Source organism: Lissotriton helveticus, chromosome 3_1 (genome assembly GCF_964261635.1).
Source record: "Lissotriton helveticus chromosome 3_1, aLisHel1.1, whole genome shotgun sequence".
Taxonomy (NCBI): Eukaryota; Metazoa; Chordata; class Amphibia; order Caudata; family Salamandridae; genus Lissotriton; species Lissotriton helveticus.
The window spans coordinates 1724991730-1725019372 of NC_136061.1; the positions used below are offsets into that span (position 1 = coordinate 1724991730).

Sequence of the window (27643 nt, forward strand, 5' to 3'; positions counted from 1 at the left end):
AAAGGTCGGCATCAGTAAAGTCCGCTTCATGGGTGCCTCCGTCGCTGGGCGAGCAAGGGCCTGCGCGGCTGACAGGAAAAGGAGTGTGCAGTGCATACTTGGAGGGTTAGTCGTCTACGGCTTCGGCGGGCCCTCCGGCCTGAACTCCGCAGCCGCAAGCGGTTCTGGGAACACAGACGTACCCGGGCGAGCCCCTCTCAGTACCGGTAATTGCTGACAGGGTGGCGTGTAATGCGACTCCGTAATGGCGCTGATAGTCTCTTAGTGCCGGGGTCTCGTGGGTGTCGTTTCCCTCTAATAGGCAGTGTTTGGTTGAGACACTCCCCTCAGTTGGTCCCTTGCGGGGATCTGACAGACAGTTCCTGTTCTCGGCTGAGTGAGCATCTAACGGGGTGCAGAGCGAGTGAGACCCCTCCAGACATCCCACGGACACCGGGTAGCTCCCAGGGAAGAGGCGCTGTGACCCCTCCTGTCAACACCCAGCTCAGGGGGTTCAGGGTGAGTGACCTAGCAGTCACCACACCCACATCAGGGGGATTGTGTGTTGTGACCCCTCCTGTCAACACCCAGCTCAGGGGGTTCACGTGAGTGTGAACCTAGCAGTCACCACACCCACATCAGGGGGCTCCCAGGGAACAGGTGCTGTGACCCCTCTTAGCACCCAGCTCAGGGGGTTCAGAGTGAGGGACCCTAGCAGTCACCACACCAGCATCAGGGGAATTGTGTGTTGTGACCCCTTTTATCAACACGCAGCTCACGGGGTTCAGGGTGTGACCCCTTGACCCACCACTAGACTAGAATATCGGGAGCTCCCAGGGAAGAGAGAGGCGTGACCCCACCCAGTAACAGCGGACACACAGGGTGATGGGATAACCGTGTGGTCCCCTCCAGCCACCAGCCAAGGATCCTGCATCTCACAGGGCACAGGAGGGTGTCACCCACTCCTCCCAGCACCGGACATCCGACAGATCACAGGATACGGGGTGGAGTGACCAGTGGGGACCCCAGCAGTCAGCAGAGTGTGGTGTGACCCCCCCTGCCAACACCTGGACACCCAGCACCGCCAGTGCACCGGGTGGCGTGGCCCCTACAGCGACCACTTGGACACGCAGCACCCTTCCGAGGTACCAGCTTTTGAGACCCATCCTGCTCTCACAGGGTGCACTATCGTGTGCCACCACCCGGACGGTTCACAAGGTAGCGCGTGTGTGAGTTACCTTCAGCTCGGCCCTGTGGCCCCCTCAGCTTTCACTGTACCACGAAGGAACACCGACGCGGGAACAGATGCGCTGCAGGCATAACTGAACCTACAAGTCCGAGGTAAGCAAGCTATTAATGTGGTAATTTCTAATTTATCGCGAATCATTCTGTGCAAAGAAGGAAGCTGATCGTGCGTGACTGTTCTTGAACTTGTAATAAGTTGTACAATCTTTGGTTGGCATCCCGGCTTCGAGTACAAGACACGCATTTTGTAATCATTAAAGTGGGCGTCGCCCGTGCATGATTTATTGCGATCGTTCATTTAAAATCAGTTTTTAAATTCCCCAAGACAAGCACAGTATATTGAGATACACAACAAAGCTAGTTCAACTGATGGGAAATGTTTCTTTGACATGTGCCAATTAATAAATAGATAGCCGTTCGTCTCCTCTGATGCATACGTTACACACATTTCCTGAAAGATTTGCGTAAGATTTTCACATCTTGAAAAGAAGCTCTTCGTTTTCACAGCGTTCCTCAATACGTAGGAAGAAGTAGTGTGGAAGTCAGTAGGCGTGGCTTTTGTATAGTGTATTCCCATAGAGACACTCAACATCCATGCAGGCATTCACAAACAGATCACACAGACAAACAACCGAATGCAGGCACCACACACACAAACATACAGGCACCTACAAAGACACAAACAGGCATACCAGAACCACGCACACATACCAAATATACATCATCATACATAAGGTATAGACAGTTGTGAACGTAAACCAACAGGCAATAGTACTGATAACAATACAGTCAACAACTGTACAGTCACATGTGAAAAGAAATACAATCAGTCATGAAGACAGACCAACTGACATTCAGGCAATCATGACACTGAGCAACAGGCGAACAAACACATTGACCATCAGAGCTTGGGGCATTCATGCACACAGGCCAAAAGTCATGCCGGTAACATACATACGGTCATACAAGCACATATTATGAGAGACCAACAGACAAAGAAGCAGCAGCTGGCAGAGGGCAAGAATCACACAGGAACCCAGGCATGCAGCCACTGATGTGTGCAGTGTCACTTAACACTCACATATATATAGTATAATAAATACCGGCACACTTACGGTCGTAGATAGACACCAGTATAAATTAAGACATTGACGGTGTGACGGACATATGGATGAATAGATGAATATATGGTTGAGGAATGGATGGATGGATGGATGCATAACCGCCTCTGGTAACCTTTGCTTTTTGCAGAGATAAATCTCATTTGAGGAAGGAAGAAAAGAGGGTGTTGGGGGCAGTCATTGACCACTGAATTATCTCCCTTGAGAAATTGTTGAAAGAGATATACAAGCCATCGCAAAGTCCACTGCACACACAGACCAGCAAACACAGCCTCTATGCAAACAAACCAACACAAATTCAGGCACATTTGCATACAGACCAACACACACACTTTATTATCCAAATAACGTATTTACACATATAACTCACATTGTCACACATACAAACACAGATAACACAGCCGTTCCAGATAACAAACACAGGCACGCATGGATGCATGGATGGATGGATGGATAGACGGACAAACAAAGGAGGATCCAAAGATGCATAAAGAGGCAGACGGGTAGGGGAAAATAATAAGATAACTTCACTACGGGTATCCACGCACATGAGGATCAATTCACCTACAGACACGACATGAAGACGCCCATCTACACACACATTAGGAGATGTACACACTTAAGTTCACAACTCATAAAAGGCGTACAGGTATTCCATGCCCCCAGACCAACAGACATTCAAACATGCATGTATGTAGGCCAGGAGATATGCAGGCACCCATGCACCTAATCTAAAAAACATACATGCACCTGTGTCAACATTTAAATAAACACACATGTATCTGTGCCACCTAATAATAATAATAATAATAATAAAAGGCATTTGTAGAGCACGCACCTTCCCCAAATGGGGTGTCCCGGCGCTTTAGTAGACAGTGATCAAGGCAGAGGACATCAATATAGTCAGTCACATACATGCAAGTAGATATAAATGCAACCAAGCACTCAAACCAACAGATATACAGAAACAAATCCACACACAGATACCCATGTAAAGACAGACAGCACTGATTCAGGTCCTCTTGTACCCACAGGTGTCTACACACACACTTACAAACAGCTATCATATACAAGCATGGAAAAATGGCGAGATGGACGAATGGACAGAGCAATGCGCAGACGGGCGGATGGGTGTGGCAAAGGAAATGGGTGCATAAATAATGCTAGAAAGAGAAATGTATCATATTCACATAATGTTAAGACCTCTGTGGAGGAAACCTCATTTTAGACAGGCGTGGAATGAGTAGCATCCTGTGTCCCAGTTCCTTGTAAGTCTCAGCTGGTGCCTGGAATGCTGAGAGCGAATGGTGTAATAGAATGTTAGCCAGCAGCGGCTCCTCCTATAAGGCGGAGGAGCGTCGCCCCACTGCTCTGTGAGCAGTTAAAAAGGAAAACTAAAATGATAATAACTAACATTATTATCATTTTAGTTTTCCCTCATACTTAGGTGCCGGGTGGGTGAGGCTGGGCTGTCCAGAGCAGGGACCAAGGGGGAGGAGTGTTAGGCACACTCTAAAGTGCACAGGATGGTTTGGACGGCCATCTTAGGCGACCAAACAGTCCTGCGCACTTTGCATGTTCTCCAACAGGCTGCATTACACAGCCTGGTAGGGAACATGCACAGCCTCCCTGTCCCTGTCTGTGCGCCAAACCACGGCACTCAGACCAATCACAACTCTGCATTGCAGCGTTGGGATTGGCCAGGGGATTCTGGGAGGCTGTGTGCTTCCTGTGGCAGTGCAGAGAAGACGCTGGAGGAGAGGCTGCGGCCAGCGGCACCAAGGTAAGTAATTTAAAAAAAAATGGTATTCCCCCCTCCGCGGTTGTTACTCGTATCCCTGACCGACCGGCAGGACCCTATCATTCGCTTTTGCATCGTGTAAACTCCAGGGTAGCGAGCGTGTTCTTAAGAAAAGTTCCCCGCCGCCGTACCCTTGAGACCGGATTAAGGCAGAGAAACGCATGCGTTTTTCCGATCAGGGCTGCTTTCCGGTATATTCCTGACCAATTGGCAGGATTAAATGTCATTCCTTCTCTTCGGATAGATTGCAGGAGTGGCTTGTGCCTGCCATAAACAAAGAAAAAATATACGATAAGGATATCTAACACGAACAGTCAGACGGATTTAAGGCTGACAAAACGCACGCATTTGGGAATAATGCGAATAAGAAGAAGTACGGAAAAAGGAAATAATTAGGGACTAACGGATTGCTCCTCATTACCTCATAGGAACGTATGAACACAGCAGAAGAATATCATAATTTATCGCTGGGTTTATGGTGTTAGACAGCGACCGGATATGATCGGCTTATTGTGAGCTTGGTTTTTATTGAAATAAAGGATTTTTATAGTTGTGATATATAACTGATATTAAAGACTTCTGGACTCTGTGGATAAAGGGCTCAGCTAGAAACACAGAGGAACTGCACACAGAGTTTATGATTCGGTTTTTTAGAAATTGGATGGTAAATGTCCTGATGAAGACATAATTTATGTTGAAACGCGTCGACCGGATACCACCTTACCTCCTTTGATCTCTAAATTTGATTTTTAAATTGATTTTTTTGTGAATCCTTATACATCAGTTTAGCATTTTTATTAACTTTTACCAATGTATTGATTGTTATTAATTGTATCTTATTTCGAATTAAAAATGTATATTTTTTGATACTCTAGTAGTTTGTTTTGTTCACTCTATTGCGTTATTGTTGTATTTTATGCCTGGGAGTTTTAGTTTACATACATTATTTACCCTGTCCCAGGATACGTATCTGTACCAGGGGGTCCTTGTTGCTCACATACTATTCCCCCCTCCGCTACCACCACCCCTGTTCGTATGTATGTTAGTACAACGCGATCTTTTAGATCGCGGTACTTTACAACGCTGCCTTTACAACGCAAGTCGTTACAACGACTTGCGTTGGTGTGCGTTGATTGTGGATTATTATAATTTTATATTCTAACACCAGCCCACGTAACAGTAGGGAAGGTGTTGGAATATAAAATTACAATATTCCTTATACAACAGCGCCATCCAGCGCAAGTCGTAGTAACGACTTGCGTTGTAATGGCACCGTTGTAAAGGTATTGCAGTGTAAACACCGCGTTGTAAACAATGTCCCCCCCCCCCTGTTCAGTAGCAGCCGATATTGATGTTAACGTGTGGTCTGCAGTGGTAGCTAGAATTTAGACAGTTGGATGGATGATTGAGCCCTGGCAGGACCTACTTGTTGTTGTTCTACCCTAATGACCTAACATGAAATAAAGAACTTACCTCCTATCTAAGTGGCTCCAGACTCTTGTATGAAGACCCTGCCCTCCAACGTTGAGAAAACACCCGTTCAGTATTGGACAGTGAAATGAGATGTTGTAGTTAACAACACAGTGCACGCAGCATGCCCTTCCATGCTTGACTGCCTTGGGACAACCAGGTAGGGCTGCGGTGGATGTACGTTGTTACAACGCATGCTTTTACCACGCATGCTGTTACAACGCAAGTTTTACCACGCAAGCCATTACAACGCATTGCTTTGGGGGGTGCTGGATAGTGAATAGTTTAATTTACTATTCCAACTCCAGTCCCCGTGGATAGTAGGGAAGGTGTTGGATAGTAAATTAAACTATTACTTATTCTAGAGCGCCCCCCAGTGCAATGCGTTGTAATGGTTTTCGTTGTAAAGCCTGCATTGTAAAAGCACTGCATGGTAAAAGTTGCGTTGAAAAGGATGTTCCCCGCTGTGGTACTTGCACCTCCACATGCATATATTACATAAATAGGGCGGCCAGGTTGCTTCATAAACGCTTAATAACAAATATCAAGCCCTGGGGTTTCCTTTAACAAATCATTCTTAGTCCAGTAGAACATACTGCAAGGGCAACTCACAGAGCACGCTAATGTGAGAAATGAAGCCCAGGTCTACCAATATGTTTGATGTACACGGGCAATAAAATAACCATAGTTACGGTGCAATCTGAATGTGTTAATGTAATCAAAACTTACATTTGGTGTTTGTAGCCTGTGCAATTTTAATTTAAGTTTGTTTCCTCGCACTCAAAGTAATTAAACCTGTTTACAGTAGCTATTTTGTAACAAAAGGGATACTTTATACACAAATTCATATTTCTGCTTGGGCCTTAACTGTTTTTGTTAGGCAGTGATTAGTTTTTCCTGTTAACATGAAGGATTCCTTTTGATAAAAAAAAAAAAGAATTACAGCTGAACATGAGGGAATTAAAAACCACTTTACAATTGGTAAATTCTTTCAATTATTCTGGCTCGTGATCAGAGGCGACTGGCGATCTTTGAAAGTAGGAGGGCAAAGCCCCTGCCCCTTATCTGAATGGGCGAGCAAAACAAGCAAGCTCACTTGTCTTTACGTGCTTCAGGTGTCCCACCTAGAAAAAGTTTGAAAAAATAAGTTAAAATAGTGAATTTTAAAGAAGATTTTCACATATGTTTTCAAAAAAGCGAATACTCTGCATGGGTGCTCATAAAATGTTGCAGTCCCCTATTGGAGTGGCAACTAAGCATGAGCTTCCTCAGGTTACCCTGCTCTAAGATCATTGTAGGAAAATAGTGGCAAATTAGAGCAGTGTTCCTAAAAAATGTCTAAAAAGTCATAAGGGAAAAGGGATGTTCAGGAAGTTAAACTTTACAGGGTCTTTCATTAACCATAGCATCAATCTTCAATCCTACATTTCATTTTTCCATCCCACTATTTCCAAGTAGACTCCCTTTCTTGTTATACATGGGAATCTCTTTGTTGATGGCTCTGTGAAAAATAAAACAAATACACACATCTCACAATCTCAAGCAGAGCACACAGTAGCAGATTTAGACAGCTCTTGCATACTCAGACAGCAATGCTATCACTCAGTTTACGGAGATGCTCATTTTACAGATCAGAGTTTCAGAAAGCATTATGTATGATCATTTATCTGCTTTAGATATGTATTTGAAAATGGATCATTTTATACCCAAACATCACTGGTTATTTTTGGAAATGCACACGCACATTACTATATCAAATGCACCCTTAGTATTTTTGAACAATAAATTTGATTCATTCAATCAAAATCTTATCATCTGTAGTAAATACACGTTCAGTGCCCATACATCAATTGTTTCATTTCCATCAAGTACTCACATGTAGTGCTGCCAAACACATAAACTCTTCTTTACATGCTCATGTATTAACATCTCATGCCACGGCGCCCAAGGGAGGAATGACCCCTATTTTGATATGGCCAGCAGTATATTAGGGGTCACACTAGGATCCATCACACCATGGATGGCACCAATATGCCAGTAGTAACCATCAATATGCCAGGGCCAGCATTTTGCCGGCTGTATGCACCTCAAATGACCTCAGGATGCTAAGAATTTTAACTTGGGTGGCTCCAAAGAAGCACCAACATTCAATGTTTAATGTTATTGATGCCTCAGGATGTGAGGCCTTCCTCCAAATAGTCCACGTGCCGCCAATATGCTAGGAGTCTGCCTGCACACTTGCTCATATGTAATACAAAAACATAAACACACATACAAACTATTTCAAATACACATCATACACACACACACACACACAACCACACAAACACACACATGCTCTTGCACACAACATTGCCGAGCATATATCTTTTCTCACCCCTCAGTTGTCTGTGCAGGTCTAGCTTCATCTTCTTAAGCTTCTACTATTCCCCGATTCCAACAGGCAGCTCCTTATCCTCGGATGTGAGCAAAAAAAAAAACCGGCACTGGACTCAAAGAGGAAACTGCAAGCTGGCGCTTGGAATGTGAGTTTATGATGCCGGGTCCATGTTGGTCCACTCCACAGGCTCCATCTTTATCACACCACAGTTTCCTCACTTACCACAGCACAGGCTGGGGAGGGCTCAGTGAAGCTTTCTGACCCCATTCAAATATGTGATGTGTTGGGAAAGGGTGGAGTGTGAGCAGTGGTGTAGTGTGGGGGGCGGGGGGCTACAGGGGCAGTTGCCCCGGGGGCAAAATTCTTAGGGGGCGCAACATTTTAAAAGAAAAAAATTCGTACTACAATTTATTTTTCTTTTAACATTTTGCACCAGGAAGTGTTAACGGTCCACGGGTTAGGGGAAGCAATACTTGCCTTGACCCAGGAGCTGGCAACTCACGCTACACCGCTGAGTGTGAGACTGACTGGCGTGTAGCCCTGGGCACAGCAGAACTTAAGCCTAAAGCATCTGGGGCTTTTCTAATAAGGGACGCAGGCGCATGTCATCGGCGAGGTTGGCACCTATATTAGCAGGTGCCTGAGACCGGGCTGTGACTTTGCCAGCATTCGAAAAACTTTCTGATGTCTGGTGTATATGTATGTATATCCATGCTCCAGCCATCGCTGTTAAATTGGATTTTGTGTGGAAGCCACCTCCTGCCTGAAAGCTGCACCAGTGAGGACATAACTGGTTTTGGCTGGGTACAGACACTCTCTGCCTTCAGAGACAAAGGGTTTGTGTGTATAAAAAGGGGGACGTAGACCCCAGAACTTTGGATCACTTCTGGGAAATCAAGAGGAACCTTTGCAAAGGAGAAGAAACTGGAGAAGCTGAAGGAAGATTACTGCACCTGTGCTGTTTGCTGTTTGGGGTTGGCCTGCAGTGGTTACTTGTTGCCAAGGAAAGGAGAAAAGGACTTTGCTGTTCGCTTTGTCATCTTGAGGAAGATCGCCCAAGGCTTGAAATTGATCTTGCCTCCTGTCTGAAGTCTCAGGAACACAAAGACTTCACCACCAGCTCCCCTGAATTTCCTTGCTGGGAATTCTAAGCTGCAGAGAGGTGCCTGATGCTGTTTAGGACCTCTAGAGACTGTTTGTCGCTGGGAGCTGGAAGCGCGTCGCAATGACGAAGAAGCATGTCGCATCTGAACCGAGACCAGACGCATCGCCGAGCCACAGGGAAGAAGCATGCTGCATCTACACTGAGTCCCGACGCATCACCGAGAACATTGTTGCAGTGCCGGACATGCAGCTGTAAAAGTTCACGCATCGGACCAGATCGTCGCATTGGATCAAGTCGCCATTTTATCGCACCGGATCGTCGCATCGCGGCGCCATCTAGTCGCATCAAAACCGGAACGCAGTAAGAAACTGATGCATCAACTCCCCAAACAGTAAGGAAGCAACGCATCTTCTCCCCTGCGCTGCAGTAAGAAACAGGTGCATCCACTCCCTTGAGTGCAAGGAACGGCGCATCACCTTCCCTGCAACCCTTTTGTTTGCTTTGTGTGACGCATCTAAGGTACTTTGTTGGAAAAGTGTCGCATTTACCATCTGCATTGAACTGAACTATTTCTAACATTTAAGAAACTTATTTTTGATACTGTATTGTGGATTTTTGCGGTTTGGTCTTGTTTAGATAAAGATTACTTATTTTTCTAAACTGGTGTGGTGTCCATTTGTAGAGTTTTCACTGTGTTACTGTATGTGTTCACAAATGCTTTACATACGGCCTCTGAGATAAGCCTGTCTGCTTGAGCCAAGCTACCAAGGGGGTGAGCAGGGGTTATTTTAGGAGTGTATCCCCCTTATCCTGACTAAGCAGGGGTCCCTATTTGGACAAAGGTGCAAACCATTGCCAACTAGAGACCCCCATTTCTAACAAGATCCATTTGAATTTTTGATGTGAAGGAGCTAGTTTGGTAGTGGCGGTTTAGAGTGGGCTTAATGCTCTTAGAGAGCTGCGACTACTGGCTGCTTGAAGTCGCCATCTTGAAAAATCCCAAGTGGTTGTGCAGGAGTGATGGGACAGGGGTGGAGTGATGATGTGTCATCTTCGGATTGGGTATAGGCTCCACTCTCTGGCACCAGATAGACTTTGAGAAGCACTGGAACCTGCAGAACACGAGTACAGACAGACCACTTATGGATGAATCCCGGTCTGGAGTGGTTGGCTAGTGACTCCAGAGCGAGTGGCACCGACCACCTATCTTCATCTGGGGTTCTTGCCGGGGACCCTAACTAGTAACCTGTGCTTCCAAGAACACAAACGATCAAATAGACGCTGCAGAAACAACTGTAGTTGGTTAAGTGTGTTTATACCATCTTAGACTTTGTCATGCATGGCGGGCGGAAGGGTTGGACGACGTGACGGTGCCAGAATATGCCCCCCTTGAAGGCAGACTCCTTCATGAGGAGATCCCGACCCAGGCGATATCCCTGACATATAAAACGCTACTCAACAACATGCCGGACAATCTGGGCCCACTCCGCGCAAAATGGGAACTCAGTACAGGGCCACTTGAAGATATAGATTGGGAAGCAGCCCTCACGCATCCACAAGAGGCAGCGATCAAGTTGAGACTACGCCTTATTTAATATACGATCCTTCATAGGGTCTACTACGATAGGGAATGACTGCATAAGATGGGGAGGGCGGAAGACCCTGCATGCCTTAGATGTCGTACAGAGCATGGCACGTACATCCACACTCTCTGGGACTGTGGTCACATCCAGTTCTACTGGCACACGATAGTGAGAGAACTAAACAAAATACTCGGGGCAACTATGGGGATGGGCGTGAAGTTCTTACGTTTGGGTATTCCCACGGATGTTGACCTACCACGCTGTGGGCTCCTACTGGCTAATCTTGGGTTGGTGGTGGCTAAGAGAGACATAGCCAAGTACTGGGGTGCATCACACTTTCCTACGCTCACGGAATGGAAATCCAATATGGATCTTTAAATGGTAGCCGAGAAAGCGGTTTATAAGGCAAGGCGCTGCCCACGTAAATTTCTGAAGATTTGGTCCCCATGGTTGAAATATTACAAATTGGATCTTAATATAGAAGAAGGAGCCCTTGCACTGTCTCATGCGAGGTCTAGTACTGGCCCATAAGGAATGTCTTCCCGCCGTCTGTGTAAGATTGGAATTCTAGAAGGGTTTGCCTTTCATGCTTGCTGGACTGCCACTGTTGATGTAAATGTCTGTTTTCTCTTGCATAATCTTCTGCATTATCCATTGCCATACCTTCCTGCCTCTTATTGCTTGTATTTTTTGCGCTGATGTTTTCCTTTCCCACTCCTAAGTTTTGTTTCTTAATTGTACACAAAATCCAAAATAAAGTTATTAAAAAAAAGGTGTGTTTATACCGAGCTCCCAGATCAGTGTTCCAGGGCATCCCTTCAGTGCACAGAAGTCAAAACAACTGTTACACAACTACAAATAATGCTGAGAGATGTCATACTAAGGTTCCTTTTGGCACTAATTCCAATGAAATATTCATCATTCTACACTACTCCCTGAAGGAGAACGATCCCCTGGAACTACTGTGGACTAGCCTCTGAAGGGTATCTATGGAGAAGGACCTTTCAGACTCCCACTGGACACATAACCAGTTGCCCTACAAGTGACCAGGATGCTGTGGGGTCTCTGGATTGCAGGCATGGAGTGGAGCCTGCATTGAAGGCCTTGGGGTACCACTGAAAGAAGGACCCTGGCCAAGGGGATTACTGGGAACCCAGATGCAAGAGCGGGTCTTGGCATCTGCATCTACCGCTTGAAGGATGCAGCTTGTTGCTGGAGCTGCAGTAGAGGTTTATAAGCAGACTCTGAGCTGAGAAAGGAAAGAGAGCAGGCCATGAGCTTTCGCCCATCAGAGAGAAGGCAGTTATAAAGCAGCTCCGCTGCAAAAAAATATCAAACATTTAGAGGTCAGGAGACCAAAAGCGAATACTTCTGGTGGTTGGAGAGAACCACCTGGAGCAAAGTGCTGCAAACCACATTCTTCCAAATCCAGCTGGGCCTATATGTGTTTTTGATTCATGGAAGAGCTGCACGGTTGTTCGTCAGTGTCCCTGGGCAGAGGTGATCTACATCTCAGCTAGTAAATCAATTGAAACACCTCCAGAGAGGACCCCCCCCCCCCGGCCACCGCAAGTGGAGTGTGCCGGACTGCGACGGTTGAGCCTGGCAGCGACGGCTCGGGCACCAGCATGGCCCAATTGAAGGGCTAAGTGGGTGGCCCACACTTGGAGGCCGTGTCCTCCAGCACAGGAGATTACAGGGTAAATTTAGGAGTCACTTGATCAGTGGGACCTGTGTCTAATGTGTGCCCCATGTTGATAGTGAGGACTATAAAGGGTGCCACCATAGGCATTTCCACGTACCATTCTGTCTGTATATATATATATATATACAGTTGTGTGTAGTATTTAGTAGTGTGTGCAGTATTTTCCTATTTATAAAGCAAGTCAGTGGCTGTACCACAATTTATTAAGTGTTATTTGTTGCTTTGCTGGGTGCTGAGTCTCTAGCCCCCAGCACCTCCCCTAAGTAAGCCTTGTGCTGCTCTGCCTGGGAGCCAAGTGCTACAAAGGCATACCTAGTTCCTACTTAGGGGCTCCTCGATACGGATGCCGCAGGGTACCAGTGGTGAAAGACTCCATTTGTTATAATTGGGGCCTACTACCTCCTGGTTGTTGTGGGACACTCACACCCCCCTAAGAACAAACAAGAGAGATTACCCCCAGTTGATGGAGAGGCCGGAGTTCCTACCAAAGGAGGCCAGGACATCGCACACAACAATGAGGGACTTCCTAGGGGAGGTCAGATAGAGCAGAATATCATCCACATACAAGGAGATCCGATCTTCCCAATCAGGGGACCACCAAATGCCACGAATAGATGCCTCCCAGCGAATCCAGGCCGCCTGGGGTTCCAGGGCCAGTGCGAAAAGAAGGCGGGAGAGGGGACAACCCTGCCGAGTGCCCCGACCGAGAAGAAAGGACGCTGAGACGCGATTATTGACCACTATCTGAGCGAGCGGCTCAGTATACAATAGACGCACCCAGCAAATAAAGTCGGGGCCAAATCCAAATTTGGCCAGGACCGCCCACAAGTAGGGCCATTCTACGGTATCAAAAGCCATTGTTGCATTAAGTGAAGCGATTATGGCCGGATCCTGCAGAGTGTGAGCCCTAGCTATCACGCCATGTAACCTACGTAGATTCAGGGCTGTATTTCTGTGGGGAATAAAGCCCGATTGATCTGGGTGTATCAGTCCACTGATCACTTTAACCAGCCTATTAGAGAGAAGCTTGGCAAGTATTTTGGGCTCAGCGTTCAATAAGGAAATAGGCCTATAAGAGGCACAATTACTCTTTGGCTTACCCTCCTTATGAATCACCACCACCGACACAACTCTCTGATCATAAGGCAGTATCCCCTTCTCCCGGGCCTCAACAAACATACCTTTAAGGTGGGGAGCCAGCTTATCTGGCCTAAGCTTGTATAGTTCAATTGGGAGCCCGTTGGGTCCTAGTGCCTTAACCGAGTTCAAGGAGCGAATAGCTTGAGCTATTTCGTCGGTTGTCAGGGCACTATCCATAAAGTCACGGTCCTCATTAGACAAACACGGGAGCTGTATATCCCGAAGGAGCAAATGGGAGTCCTCTTCCTGCCACTCCGAGACTGAGGTATACACAGTTTGAAAATATGTCGCAAAGCTATCGACAATACTCTGGGGATCAGTAAGCAACACTCCCTTGGCTGTAACAAGTTCTGGGACGACACGCTCCGCCCTGTCCTTTCTGTCCAACCAAGCAATAAGTTTTCCTGCTTTATCCCCGAGGTCATAAACCCTACCCTGCTGCTCCCTACCGAGAGCCCTGGCATTATCAGTGACCAGAGATTTATAATCATGCTGCTTGAGTTTCAGAGTATGCAGTTTAGCCCGAGTTACCTCCCGCTCCAGTTCTCCTTCCAAGCGACCAATCTCTGTCTCCGCTTCAACCACATCTTTATTCCTTTCCTTTTTTGCTCCAGCTATCAGTGATAGAGCCTGACCCCTGATGACCATTTTAAAGGCTTCCCAGAGAGACACTTCATAGACTCTCTTGACAGTTTGGGAGTTCATATGATACACTTTACAAAATATCCTCTCAGATTCCCCTCTCCCCATTTTCTGTTTTTGGGATACTTGAGTTTCTTATGCACTTGGCCATCCCTCCTCTCCATTCTCAGACCAGTTCTCAGACCAGTTTGTTTTAACAGTGCTGATACAATTACCTCACATAAGTTCAGTTTGTAACTGCTTCATTTGGTTAGGTTAAACACCACCTTTGTCTCAACCTTTGTTCCAAGGCTATCACAGATTCATAACATTTGTCGCGCTCGGCTGCTTAGAGGTTTTTCCTGCAAGGACACAGAAGTGGGTTTCTCCCTCTGTTTTGAATCTGCTTTTCACAAAAAGAACACATCCTAACTGCAACATCCCCCTGGACCCTTAAATAATATCACTTTTGAGCGTGTCTTACCACCCCTGGCACAGCAAGACTTCAACACAAAACAAATAGCACCTTTTGAAAAGGGGTTTTATTTAACAAAATGCAAAGACTCTATCACTTTTAGAATAAGGCTTGGGGTTTATTACATAATACTCTCTAAACTAAGGCTGTCTCAGATACCAAATGCATAAGATTCAAATATATGTAGCAAACTTATAATCTAAAGGCATGAATCAATAACTGAGCAAACTTATAATCTAAAAGTCTTCACAAAGCCGGGGATCAGAGCTCATCAATCAGGGTTTGATCACTCCGAGATAGACACGTCTGCCCTCGCTCGGATTCCAAACTCCCAATCTCTTAGCCTGCAACCCTCAGCTTTAAACACACTAGAAGATTCCCGAAAGACCTCCTCCCACCGCCAAAGGAATTTTACCAGAACTGGCCAAATTCCAAGAAAGCATCCCATGGCATTAAGGAGCTCCTGCGTCCCTTCCTCTAGTCTCACATCTTCCAGCCTCTATCTTGACGAAGCTCTCACAAGGCCTTTCAGAGTACATTAAACAAAAACAATCGCTCAGGAAAACAGCAAGACCTTGAATGTGAATAACCCAAACAACTTGCAAGCACTGCAGTGCAAGCAGAGAAACAAGGCAAAGTATGACATGAAGCCATGTCAAAGCCAATAGTACAGCTCCCACTGAAAGACAGCAAGATTACAGGACAGAAGAGAAGCAGGCATAAGCAGGACCATCCTACATTAAAGCTAGGGTAAAATAACACACTAAAGTCAGTTAAAATGGTGGTGGTTGAGGGTCATCATAGGGTGCCAAAATCACGAGTGGCTCTTTTATTACACCCACGCACCATCCTCCCCATGTTCTTTTATTTATCCTTCTGATTCCTCCTATTCGGCATTGCCATCCAGGGTCCAAGATTGGGCTGCATTCCTGTTTGTAGACCAAGGAAGTGGCCTGTGCAGGGTTGGGTAGCGTCAATATCACCGTACAATGAACACTGCCTGCAATAAGGTTGGGTAGTGTCTCTATCTCTACCCCATGAGCACACCCAGCCCCAGTTTGGATAGCATCACTGGCTGTAGGCCCCAAGCACAGCCTCAATGTTGGGTAGCATTCGTATCCATAGACCATAGTCATGACCCCAGTGTTGGGTAGCAGAAGCATCTGTAGATCATCAACATGGCCTGCCCCAGGGATGGGTAGCACCAGACTCTCTAGATCATGAATACAGCCTGCTCCAGGGTTGGGTAGCATCAGCACGTATTGACCGTAGTCATAGCCAGACCCAGGGTTGGGTAGCAGAAGCATCTCTGAATCATCAACATAGCCTGCCCTAGGGATGATTAGTATCGGCCTCTCTAGGCCATAAACACGGCCTGCTCTAGGGTTGGGTAGCATCGGTACATATAGACGGTAGTCATAGCCATATCCAGGGTAGAGTAAAATTGGTGTCTCTAGACCAGGAACATAGCCTGGCCCGTGGTTAGGCAGCATCGGCATCTCTGGACCAGGAATTTAGCCCAGCCCAGAGTTTGCCAGCACCTGTATCTTCATACTATAAACATAGCCTGCCCAAAGGATGTATAGCACCTCTATCTTTGGACCGGTGGTCTTGAAATTGTGGGAATGAACCTCTGGGTGTCGGACATGATTAGATGTCATGTGGGAAGCAACAGGCTCTGACAAATAGAAGCACTTATCCTGGAGACAAGTTGAAAAGCAGTGCGTGAAAAACAGAGAGGCCGTGAGCCTCTATCTAATGAACAATGTATTTGGTCACTTATGTCCTGGCTGGAAGTTGGTGTCAAATGAGAGGCACCAAATTAACCCAAAGACTTCACCCGCTCTATTCAGATAAATGATCACACAATGTAAATTTCTAAAGAGAAAAGTCTGCCAATAGCATGCTGGCAATCATGAATTTGAGGGAGCATTTAAAAGGGATAACCGAACATAACTAGAATGTTCGATTTTAAGAGTTTGCAAGGTGCCCCACGTGTTGAATACACGGCCAGCCAGTTGGGATGAAGTGGGGGGAGGAAATACCAGAATGCAAACTAAGTTTGTCTGAAAAGAGTGGACTGATTACACATGTTACACATGACATGGAATCCATTGCCACCCTAGTATAGTAAGGTGAACAATGAAAATGTAAGAAATAACATAAATCTTTGGAAAAACTTTTTGGATGTCCTCTAGGATCCCTCGTGAATGTTGGGTAATTTGCCTACAATGCACTTTTTAAATTTCACATATGAGGTATATTGTGAGAAATAAGAAACACAGAATGTTGAAGATGAATGCTTTAGCACATATCAGTTTTATCTACATTTGTTACAGGGTACACCCTCAATCCAACTGAAATTCTTCCAATTGCTTGCAGTGTTTAACAGTTTATAGAATAAATGTGAGTAAAATATGTTTATCATTTTTGGAGGCTCCTGGTGATATTATTTCTTACGTAAGAGGCACAGGATTAAAAAGTTTGAAAACATTGCTCTAGTCTATACTATAAAGACAGCCTGTAACAGAATTGGCTAATCTCAACCATGAACCTGGCATGTCCTAAGATTGGATTCTCAACACTTAATAGGTATGCTCTGCAATCCCCGGAGGTCTAGGGGAAATATAAGACATATATGTTGCCCGCAGAAGGCCTGAAATCTCACAACATATGTAGTACATTTGCAGCTACGGTGCAAATGATCTGTGACCAATGGTAAAAACTCAACTGGCAATAGACACAGCAGTGGCATAGAAGAGATGCCATGGGCACCGGTACCAGCAAGGGAAATAGATCCCCAGCATGCTGGTTTGGTAGTAAAATACAGTCACAATCAGTGTTACGTGGGCTCCTCAGAGCTCTGGGTTCCGGTGCCACTGCATCTCCTGCACCAGTGATAGCTACTTCCCACAGACACAGACCACTCCTGAGACCGAAACAGTATAAACAAGCAACAGTGCATAGCATATTACCACAGACAGTACATATGTGAGGAATGTTTTAGATTGAAATACATTGTACAGCTATGCACACAGTGATAAACAGCTAGTGCCATCAATTATGTGTTAAGCGCAGTGCTTAATTTAAGCTGGTGGTTGCCGGTGTGGGCCACCGATACTCATTTTTGGCAACTGGAACTCATTTGAACAATTTTGACATTATCCGGGAACAATAGAAGGAGAAACATACAAAGGGGAAAGAAGGAGAAAGAGGACAAACTGACAAAAAGGGAGAAAGCAGGAACCAGCACGAGTACAATAAAGGGTCAGGAGTGTCTGGTAGCGGAATAAAGAGGGCTGGGGCGAATTTAAGACTATGAGGCCTTGTATTCTGCTCACTGATATATTATAGCGTCAGACGCGGGCATCTGAGCAGAGTTGCCCGCCACCACCTCGCCGATAGGAGGCCCACCAAACCAGTCGAGTGCCCGCCCGCTGAATTACAACTGTAATCTACGGCGGGCGGGCGGGCGGTGCTGCGGGAGTCTCACAGCAGCAGCTGTTTAAAGGCTCATAGTGAGCCTTAACTGCAGACGAAGCTGTGACAGAGCTTGTAGCACGTTCCTGCACAGTGGATCATGCATGCCGCACTGTGCTGGAACTGGGGTGCAAATCCAGTGGGAACAACCTGTGTCCCCCCATTAGCAACTCCAGGCCCAGGAGTGGCAGGGGGCCGTATTAGGGCCCACTTAGTTGCCTCTCCGCCACCCTTTTCATGGCAGGCTCTCTGGTATTATGCACGGTGGTGCTGCAGCGGCACCGCCACCATTCCGCCGCATGACATCTGCAGGATTAGGCCCTTATCTATGCTAACGGTGGATTATAAGATCTTGAGCCGTATTTTAGCCACTAGATTGCTACCGCACATGACCATGCTGATACACGGGGACCAGGCAGGGTTTATTCTTACTAGGAACACATCCATGAACGTTCGCCGATTGGTCCGAATATTAGACGATGCCGTGAACCCGGATCGAAAACCAGCAGTATTATCGGTTGACATCGAAAAAGCTTTCGATAGTCTTGAGTGGAAGTATTTAGATGAGGTGTTGGTGAAGTTCGGCCTAGGGGACGGGTTTGGACGATGGACGAGAGTTCTCTACTCCTCTGCTACTGCAAGGGTACGATTGGGGTCAGTTATATCCTCCGATTACCCGGTGCGTAGAGGGACGAGGCAGGGTTGCTCGCTGTCTCCCCTGCTGTTCGTTTTAGCGATGGAACCACTAGCAGCGCAGGCGAGGTCGGGTGCATTGTACAATGGGGTTAGACATGGTGAGGACTCGCATTACATATCACTGTATGCAGATGATCTGTTGCTGTACCTGGAAGATACGGAACGGGCTCTGGGAGGAGCTGTGGAGATGTTATCCAGCTTCGGCCGACTGTCTGGACTTAAGGTAAACTGGAACAAAACCTGTGTTTTCCCGTTACGGGCGGACACGCCGTATCCCCCTCTTGAGGTGGATGTGGTGTGGGAGTCCACGTGCTTCACCTATCTGGGTGTCCGTGTTTACCACGGGGCCGAGAATCTGCTGGAGGGAAATATAAGAGCACTAAAGGGGTGTATGTCCTTTTGGGCCTCCCTCCCTCTATCGGTACTGGGCTGGGTGGCACTGTTGAAGATGCTGGCTCTGCCAAGGTTGCTCTATTACTTCCGTACCCTACCGATATGGATCCCTCAGTGGATCTTCAAAGACTTGAAGACGATGATTACTGGCTTCCTCTAGGGACACGGACGACGTAAGGTGGCACTGACTACTCTGCTCAGGCCCAAACTGGAGGGGGGGATGGCGGTTCCCGATTTTGAATTATATTACCTAGCGGCTCAGCTGCAGATATTAATGCAAAACATTGCCAGAGAATTTAGGGGCCCGGACCAAGAACGGGGGACCGGTATCCAGCGACATGTCTTGTCGTATATAATCATGCAACAGAAATTAGATTTGAGGGATCTCACCATGGAGGAAAAAACCCTTCGGTCGTGCTGGCCCAGAAGTCTGAGGAGAGCGAAGATAGCCCGACCGTATGCGCCGGAGATCCCACTGGGGATGCTGACGGCGCTGCCCCATGGGGGCGATTGGTCCCCGCTGTCGGAATGGGAAGAGTTGGGCCTACAGATGGTGGGGGACCTATATAAGGATGGGAAGCTGGTCCCCTTTCGGACGTTGCAGGAGCTGTTTGGTCTCCCAGATGGGAGCTATCTCTTGCATGCAGCAGTGGTAGCGGCGATGCAGAAGCACTGGAAGGGAGGGCTAGTGGAACCGGACACGACCATGGCCTGCCAATATGTGGTGATGGCTGCGGGCACCATTAAGGCGGTGACCTGCCTCCACTCTAGAATGTTACACGAGGGACTAGAGCCGCTTCTTGCGCTGAAGACGAAATGGGAAGACAGCATAGGTAGACCCATACCGGACACAGTCTGGGGTCATGTTATGACACGGACGTGGAAGGGTATCAGAAATGCCCGCTTCCAGCAGGTGCATTTCTTCATATTACATAGGGCCTATCTGACCCCGGGGAGGATCAAGCGATACTTTAGGTTGCAAGATGCAGTGTGCCCAAGGTGCTTAGCGCCAGACGTTGAGCTGGACCACTTGTTGTGGGGATGCCGAAAATTAGGGACGTACTGGCCAGAAGTGGGAGAACTTTTGAACGCGGTTACTGACAGGGAGGTGGAGTTTGATATGGCGGCGTGCCTGCTGCTTTGGTTCCCTCACACAATAAAGACGAAAATCACGAGCAAATTTATCGACCTAGGGCTCATCTTAGCTCAGAGAGAGATTACCTGGCACTGGAAATCCAAGGAGGGCCCATCGGTGAGGAGATGGATGAATGAGTTGTTGAAATGGTCCAGGTGCGAAAGCGTGATTAGAATGCGACAGGCTACCAGAACTGACAATGATAAGAGTTTGGAGATGGCGAGGGCTTGGGAATTGATAGTGCAAGCGTTACGTGACTACATGGTAGAGGATGAAGAATAGGTACACTCGGAGGCAGGGGTTCTATGGGGCTTGAAGAAACAAATGCCACACCCGACAAGTGGCGTACTATTCCATCAGACCACACGATTATGCCCACATCAGTAGCAGTTGGGGGGGGGGGGGAGGAAGGTTGGTGGGGTGTTATTAGGCACCATCGTCCTATCAAGAGGGATGCCTGCGGTTAGGATATATAGTTGGTTCCTAAAGGAGTGGGATCCCCGGGCGGTATACTGTGGGCTCCTGTGGTGTGGTTATTGTTAGACTCTGGGGAGGGCAGCCGTGGCAGGGTGCTAATATGGACATGTTGGAGCGGGTACTGGGGATACTGGCATCGCCCCCAGAGGAAGACTAGCTATATTTGATGGTGACTAGGGGGGAGGGAGTTTGATGGGTAAAAAAGCAGATACCGAAATGTGTTGTTAACCAGACACCTCTATGAGGTGACCGCTGTGACATTTTCTTTGCAGGGACGAACTGGTGCGCCGCCCGGCCTCCGGGATACGGGCTGAATGGCTGTGTACGACTTTATTGCCTTTCCTATGCTTTGAAGTGTCATGGTTGTAATGGTTGACCTACTCCGAGGTCTTGTTTATAATTCTGCAATAAAAACAAATAAAAAAAAAAAAAAATGACCGCTGCAGGATCCTGGATCCCAGGCAGACACAGGTGTCCTGTGGTGTCACACTCTGAATACTGCGGGCGGACCAGCAAGGATCGGACCACCACCGTGAATACAGTGGTCCTGTGGATTGCCGTACTTGTAATAAGGCCCTTAAACTAACAAACATTTTCCTCACTTTGTATTTGTGCTCTACAGAGCAGTACACATGTAAATTGGGAAGCGGTTGGCGAAAATGAATCTTGTCTACTACTTTGTGTCAGCCTCAAGGATGCATATATTTTTGGGACAGAGCCCTGCTTACAAATGTTAGAAGATAGGTCTTTGCGTCAAAAACAATGGGGTTGTAGCACAGGTCCGTCAGTAGGGCACCTACGAGAGACCCTCAACTTTACGCTTTGACTCAGAGCAGGAGAGAGAGGAGACAAAAATGAGAAAGGACGAAGAAGAGAAAGATAAGACAAAGAGAGAAATATATAAAGAGACAGGAAGTGTAGGGTAGTAGAAGAAGGAGGCTTGAGGTGAAACCAACACCAACACCTAGGCAGTCCTTGTATTCGGCCACCCCGGATTTCAGCAGCACATTCCTAAGAAAACCTTTGGGCCCATGCATTTTTATTTTTTACAAACCCATAGCATACGCTGTGCATCTCTTATTGTTTGTTCATTCGATGTAGAACTAACAAGGAAGTACGTATTTCCGCTTTTGAGAAATGTCAGGCAATGTTGCAATGTTTTTTGTTTACTGATGTTGCCCAATGACCCCAGAGTATGGTGTGCACTTGCAACTGTTTTACAGATGCATGGAGAATTGTGGAAATAGCTATTTCACTGTGTCTTTTAAGAAGTGGAGAGGATGTAGCCTTTTGGCTAGGGCGGTAGACCTCGAAGCTGGGGAACCGGGCTCGAGTCTTGACAACGACGCTCAACATCCTGTGATTCAGCGCAAATCACTTCATCTCCCTGTGCAAAAATGAATGTGTCCTTCTGTACCGAAACTGAGGCTCATGTAAAGCACTCTGATACCTGATTTGGGTCTAGTTCGCGCTATATAAAACTCTATTAACATTTTTGTTTTAAAAGTAATTATGGATTCCCCCATGCAAATCACGGGCAAATATTTTATTTTATTTGAGCTACTTCTTTTCTATCTGGTTTTAAACTTCTGTTTTCTTCTTATTTATTTATGGCATAGCTAACAGTCAAACAACTGGAGCGAAAATTTAGGGGCATATTATCAAGAACGGCGTTAAAATTATCGCCGATTTAGAGTCAGAAAACTGCCTCTAAAGCGGCAATAATGGGCTTGATAATATGCCCTGGAGAATTCCAATGTAAACCCATGTTCACACCAGAACATGGGCTTCTATTGGAATTCTCAAGGGCATATTATCAAGTCCATTACCGCCGCTTGAGCGGCAGTTTTCTGCCGCTAAACCGGCGATAATTTAACGCCGTTCTTGATAATATGCCCCTTAGTGATTAATTATAATTCTGTCCTGATTGAGCAAACAAAGCGGTTGTGTGCGCATCCAACTGTGAGAGTGAATATAGGGTGGATGTTGTTGGATAGCTGGATGATGGAGTGAGAAATAGGGCAAGATAGTCCTCTCTCACCATTGTTGTTTGCTCTTGTGATGGATCAATTGGCCTGTACACTTTAAGTAGTGTTGCGGGAGTGTGGCATCGCCTTGGGTGCGACTGCTCATATAGTGTCTATGTATGCAGATGAGACCTTGACATTCATGTACCAGCCAAACGGATTGCGACCACGATTACTGGGGAATTAGGAATCTTTGCAGCAGTGCTAATGAGCAATCCTCTTGCTTGGGCATCTGAAGCCATGAGGACCTGAAGGTGGCTGAGGACAAGCACAACTGTACTGATTCCCAGCAGGATATAGCGAACTGAACAAGTTAAGGACCAAACTGAGTACGTTATTGACCTTGGCTCTGAACCAGAGGTTATTTGACAACATAAAGAAAAGCCCTTAGGGTGCTGAAACAATGAGTACGGGTGAGCATTCATAGGGAAACAATGTAGGTATTGAGAGACCCCAAGGAATATATGGTTAAGAATGACTGGGTGAACAGCCCCTAGATTGTTAGACTGGTGGGAAGACGTCAGCCAGTGGGCCCTCGCCGAAAGCGGAGCCCTTAGAGGGGAAGAATTTAGAGGACGCTGCAAAATCCCAATCTCCATGGAATGGGATTTGTTATTTGAGAGCTTTAAAGCACAGGATTTGGATCCCGGGGGGCAGTAGGTTCCCAGTGAGTGGGCATTCATTAGTTTAGCAGTACCCCTCGCCTGGTAAACACTAGGGTGTGGCTCCCATAAACACTAGTGTTCACTAGGTTCACAAACTTGTTACACTACACCCACATGGTCACTCCTGTCCCCTCCCCCCCCTGCCTCCTCCTTCTTATATTGTTAGCCCTTCAGTGGCACACAGTAGTTTCAAGCTTGGGTAGGGATTCGGGTGGGTGTGGTTTGAAAGTCAATTAAGTGATTTTTCGCCCATGGTCATTATCAAAACCTGATCCGGCACACGCTCAACGGCGGTGTAAAGTGCTCAATGGACATCATTCTCCTGTACTATTATCTATTTTGCTAAAATAAAAAGGTAATAAACCTTGCGTTAAAAAATAAATAAAAGGATGACTGTGTGAACGTTGCTTTGTTTAGAAAGTTCTACTCTTTGTTATACTCGGGTGGTTGAGTTGAGTCCTGTTTAGAATGTCGTTCTGGATAAGCTCTTGTTTCTAAAGGTCTGGGAAGCCCAGGGTATGGGTTGGGGACTCCGTAGAAGGGTGATCCCTAGGGAGAGTGATCCCTACATTGACAGGCCCAAGACGCTACATACATTTCACAGGCCTTAGCTCCACTAAATGTGGATGCACAGATTCTTTTGTGAACCCTCTATAGAATGCTAGATTAAAAACACCCGGATCGGATACATAACGAGTAAACTAGGTGTGTCAAGGGGTGCAGACCTTTGATAACACAAACTACCTCTCCTTGTTGAAAAGTCAAGCAAGAGGAGGAATGAACCAATATTGATTTAGTTGAATGCAAAGGAGCACTTTGGCACCTTGTGCTAGGGTTCCTGTGGAAAGTAATGGAGAGGGCAGGGTTGCGAGTGATGCACATTAGAATTATTCTGGTGAGTTGCAACATGCAAGAAGCTACACTACTAGCAGTAGGTGCCCTGATCCATTTTGACATGCTCAGAGGGACTAGACAGGTTTACCCGATCTTCCCGTTCCTATTTGGCCAATGGTCAGGCTCAGGGCTATTTCTTCTCCATATGTCTCTGCCTATGGACAATTAATGTTACAACTGAATACACTGCATCAGGTAACTTTGTTCTATTATTTTCTTCTGTTCCTTACTGTAGGTGGTGCAGCAGCGCAACCTTACCTCAGCTGATAACCCACATCACAAAAGAATGACCATGATCACCACTGCCACCCCTACCCCAGTGGAGGCCTCCAATATCTCTTGTCATGTGGATTCAGAGTTCAGATATCTGCTTTTCACTGTGTCATACAGCCTGATCTTCATTGTGGGTTTCATTGCCAATGCCTACGTTCTTTGGATTTTTACCCGCATTTATCCGACGCGCAGGCTGAGCGAGATCAAGGTCTTCATGATGAACCTCACTGTGGCGGACATGCTCTACCTGGTGACCTTGCCACTCTGGATCGTGTACTACCATCACAAAGGCGACTGGATCATGCCTGATTTCTTGTGTAACATTGCTGGCTGCTTCTTCTTCATCAACACCTACTGCTCCGTGGCCTTCCTGGGGGTGATCAGCTACAACCGATTCCAAGCCGTGACCCGACCTGTGGAGACCGCCCAGGGTTCTACTGGGAGGAGAGGCCTTTGCATATCGGCGATAGTCTGGGTCCTGATCGTGGCCATCGCCTCCTACTTCTTCTTTGTCACTGGAACAAATGTGGAAAATTTCGGGTCACACAACGTCACTCGCTGTTTTGAAGGGTACGGTCCTGCAAACAACAAACCAGTGGCAATAATCAATTTCTTACTTATTGCCGCCTTCTTCATTGTTTTCCTGATCATAGTTGTATGCAATATAATTATTATTAAGACTCTTTTATCACAACCTGCGCAAATAAGGCAAAGTGTCAACGCAAAGACGCGTGCCCTGAGAATGGTGTGTGCTGTACTGGGTGTCTTTGTGATTTGCTTCGTTCCTCACCACGTGGTCCAGGGGCCTTGGACTTTAACTGTTTTACACCTGTGGAGAGTGGAGGATTGTGCCTTCCGTCAAGCCATGAACGATGTCCACCAAGTGACCCTCTGTCTCATGGGCACAAACTGTGTGCTGGACCCTGTCATCTACTGCTTCCTAACTAAAAAGTTCAGGCAACATCTTTCAGCGCATGTCAGGAATATGACAAGTAGTCGGAAGTGCTCCAAACAAACCACTGAGACAGGCTTGGAAGGCATGGTGCCACTAAAACCCTGTGCGGTGAACTAAATTCAAAGCCATTTGATGCAGGCATGAATGAATGAATGAAAAAAGACTTGTAAAGCGCAACAATGCAAAATAGCATCAAGGCGCATGAGTATTTGCTCCTATGTATTCCTTATAATCAGTGGTAGACACATGCTCATGCACTTCCCAAGAATACTTCTGACCAGAGAGCATTGTGGAGACAATGAAAGGAAAGGTACTGTCAACCACAATGAGAATTAACTGCACTTAAAAGGAGCTCACCTTCTAAAAGAGACAAGCACAGGCCAGGCACACTGGATGCTTCCTTTTAGGGTGCATTTCCTCTTTAGCAATGACAAGGCAGTAGTGCCTCATTGGAGGAGTAATTACCTTTATGAGGCAACCCTTAACTTCCAAGGCTATTTTTATACGATATAGACGGTGGAAATTCCAGTCTCCAATTTATAGGCTGAGAAAAGTCGGAGCTTGAGCAGCAAGGGTCTTCCAGGGCCTTCTCTGCTGAGTGTGAACATAAATAATTGGATTGCTTCCACAAAAGCCTTGATTCTAACTCTAAAATCCTTTGAAGATTTTTCACATGAGACCTTATGATATATATGTCTGTGGTATTTAAAATGGTGGACACTTTTCATTTAGGGGATTCGAGGAAAGCTTTTGTCCACCAAATGCATGAGCTGATGTCTGACATTATCTGGGAACAACGCAATGGAGCTGAGGGTTAGAAGTGAAATAAGAAGTTAAGCATAACCTTGTGCATTGGTGGAAATTCTAGATGGGCAGCGGAGACCATCAGACACCAAAGATCAATGTGTAAAATGTACATGAACCCAATACACAGTTTTGTTAGACATTAAGGACCAGGTCCCAGATGCACCTGAAACCTATAGACACCGTTAGGTACACATAGGCAGGATGCCCCTAAAATCACTGGACCCCACAAAGCACCAGTACTCAGTCTCAAGATGTACCTGAAAGCAATAAACACAATCAGACACAAATAACCGCTTCCAATATTTATGCTAAACCAACAGTCACAGCTAGAGATCAGTAGCTATTTTCAAGATGAACTTGAAACCAATAGGCACCAATATGTTATGTGGTATAGTAATCCTGCGGCACACAACTGTCACCTGTGGGCAAGCATAGACACCAATAGCTAGTTTCACGATACCTTTGCATTTGATGTGTTGGATTGTTCTTTGCAGCAGCTTATGATGTGCGAAAAACTCACATGCTACCAACTTGATCCATTAAAATACATTCATAGCTGACCAACTGGAATTTCCACCATGACGGAGTTCAATAGAAAGCGCTCAGGTTTCACACAATGCACTTAATCCAGTAGTAAGCATTCCAATGCCAAGATTTCAGTGAGAAAGGCCTTAAGAGGAGGGGTAGAAAGAAATGCACAAATGCATCAGATGCACAGTAAGAGGGGGGCCCTAGACAGGCTTCTATGCCTTGAAGGATTTACAGTGCGACCTTGCCATTTGATTATGATGTGAGTGATCATCAGTCCCAGCAAGCTCAGATGTGTGATCTTAGCATCTGAAGATGTGGTGTACAGGCAGCTGAACACATTCTTATAAAGACTAAGGGCCAGATGTATCAAAGGGTTTTACCCATTCTGTGTCTATGGGAAAATATGTTCATACATATGGCCCTTAATAAACTAAACCAACCATGACTGAATTCTTTGGATTTGTAAATTATCCATGTACCTTATTGTGTGCAGATCTGTAGCAGAACTCATGGTGTTGGGTAGCACTCACCGAGGTAGTTAGGATGCAAGTAGCATACCTGCCAACTTGAAGAACAATCTCACTGTGTGAGGAGGGGCCCGGGACTTGAAGGGGGTGGAGCCTCCTGCCGAGAAGTACCTACGAGGCTCTTTTCAACCGCACCCCGCCCCCAAGTCCCCTCCTCC

At 46.4% G+C, this 27643-nt stretch overlaps 1 protein-coding gene across 1 annotated transcript; it reads left to right on the plus strand.

The window, feature by feature from the left end:
- PTAFR (platelet activating factor receptor) lies at positions 1-27408 on the plus strand. Its single transcript, XM_078682510.1, has 2 exons — positions 1-1320; positions 24628-27408. The coding sequence occupies exon 2, from the start codon at positions 24679-24681 to the stop codon at positions 25735-25737; it is 1059 nt and encodes a 352-aa protein (XP_078538636.1). The 5' UTR covers positions 1-1320; positions 24628-24678; the 3' UTR covers positions 25738-27408.
- Positions 27409-27643: the final 235 nt, after the last annotated feature.

Excerpts from the sequence above, each read along its gene's own strand:
- PTAFR (XM_078682510.1), top strand. The coding sequence starts at position 24,679 with ATGACCATGATCACCACTGCCACCCCTACCCCAGTGGAGGCCTCCAAT.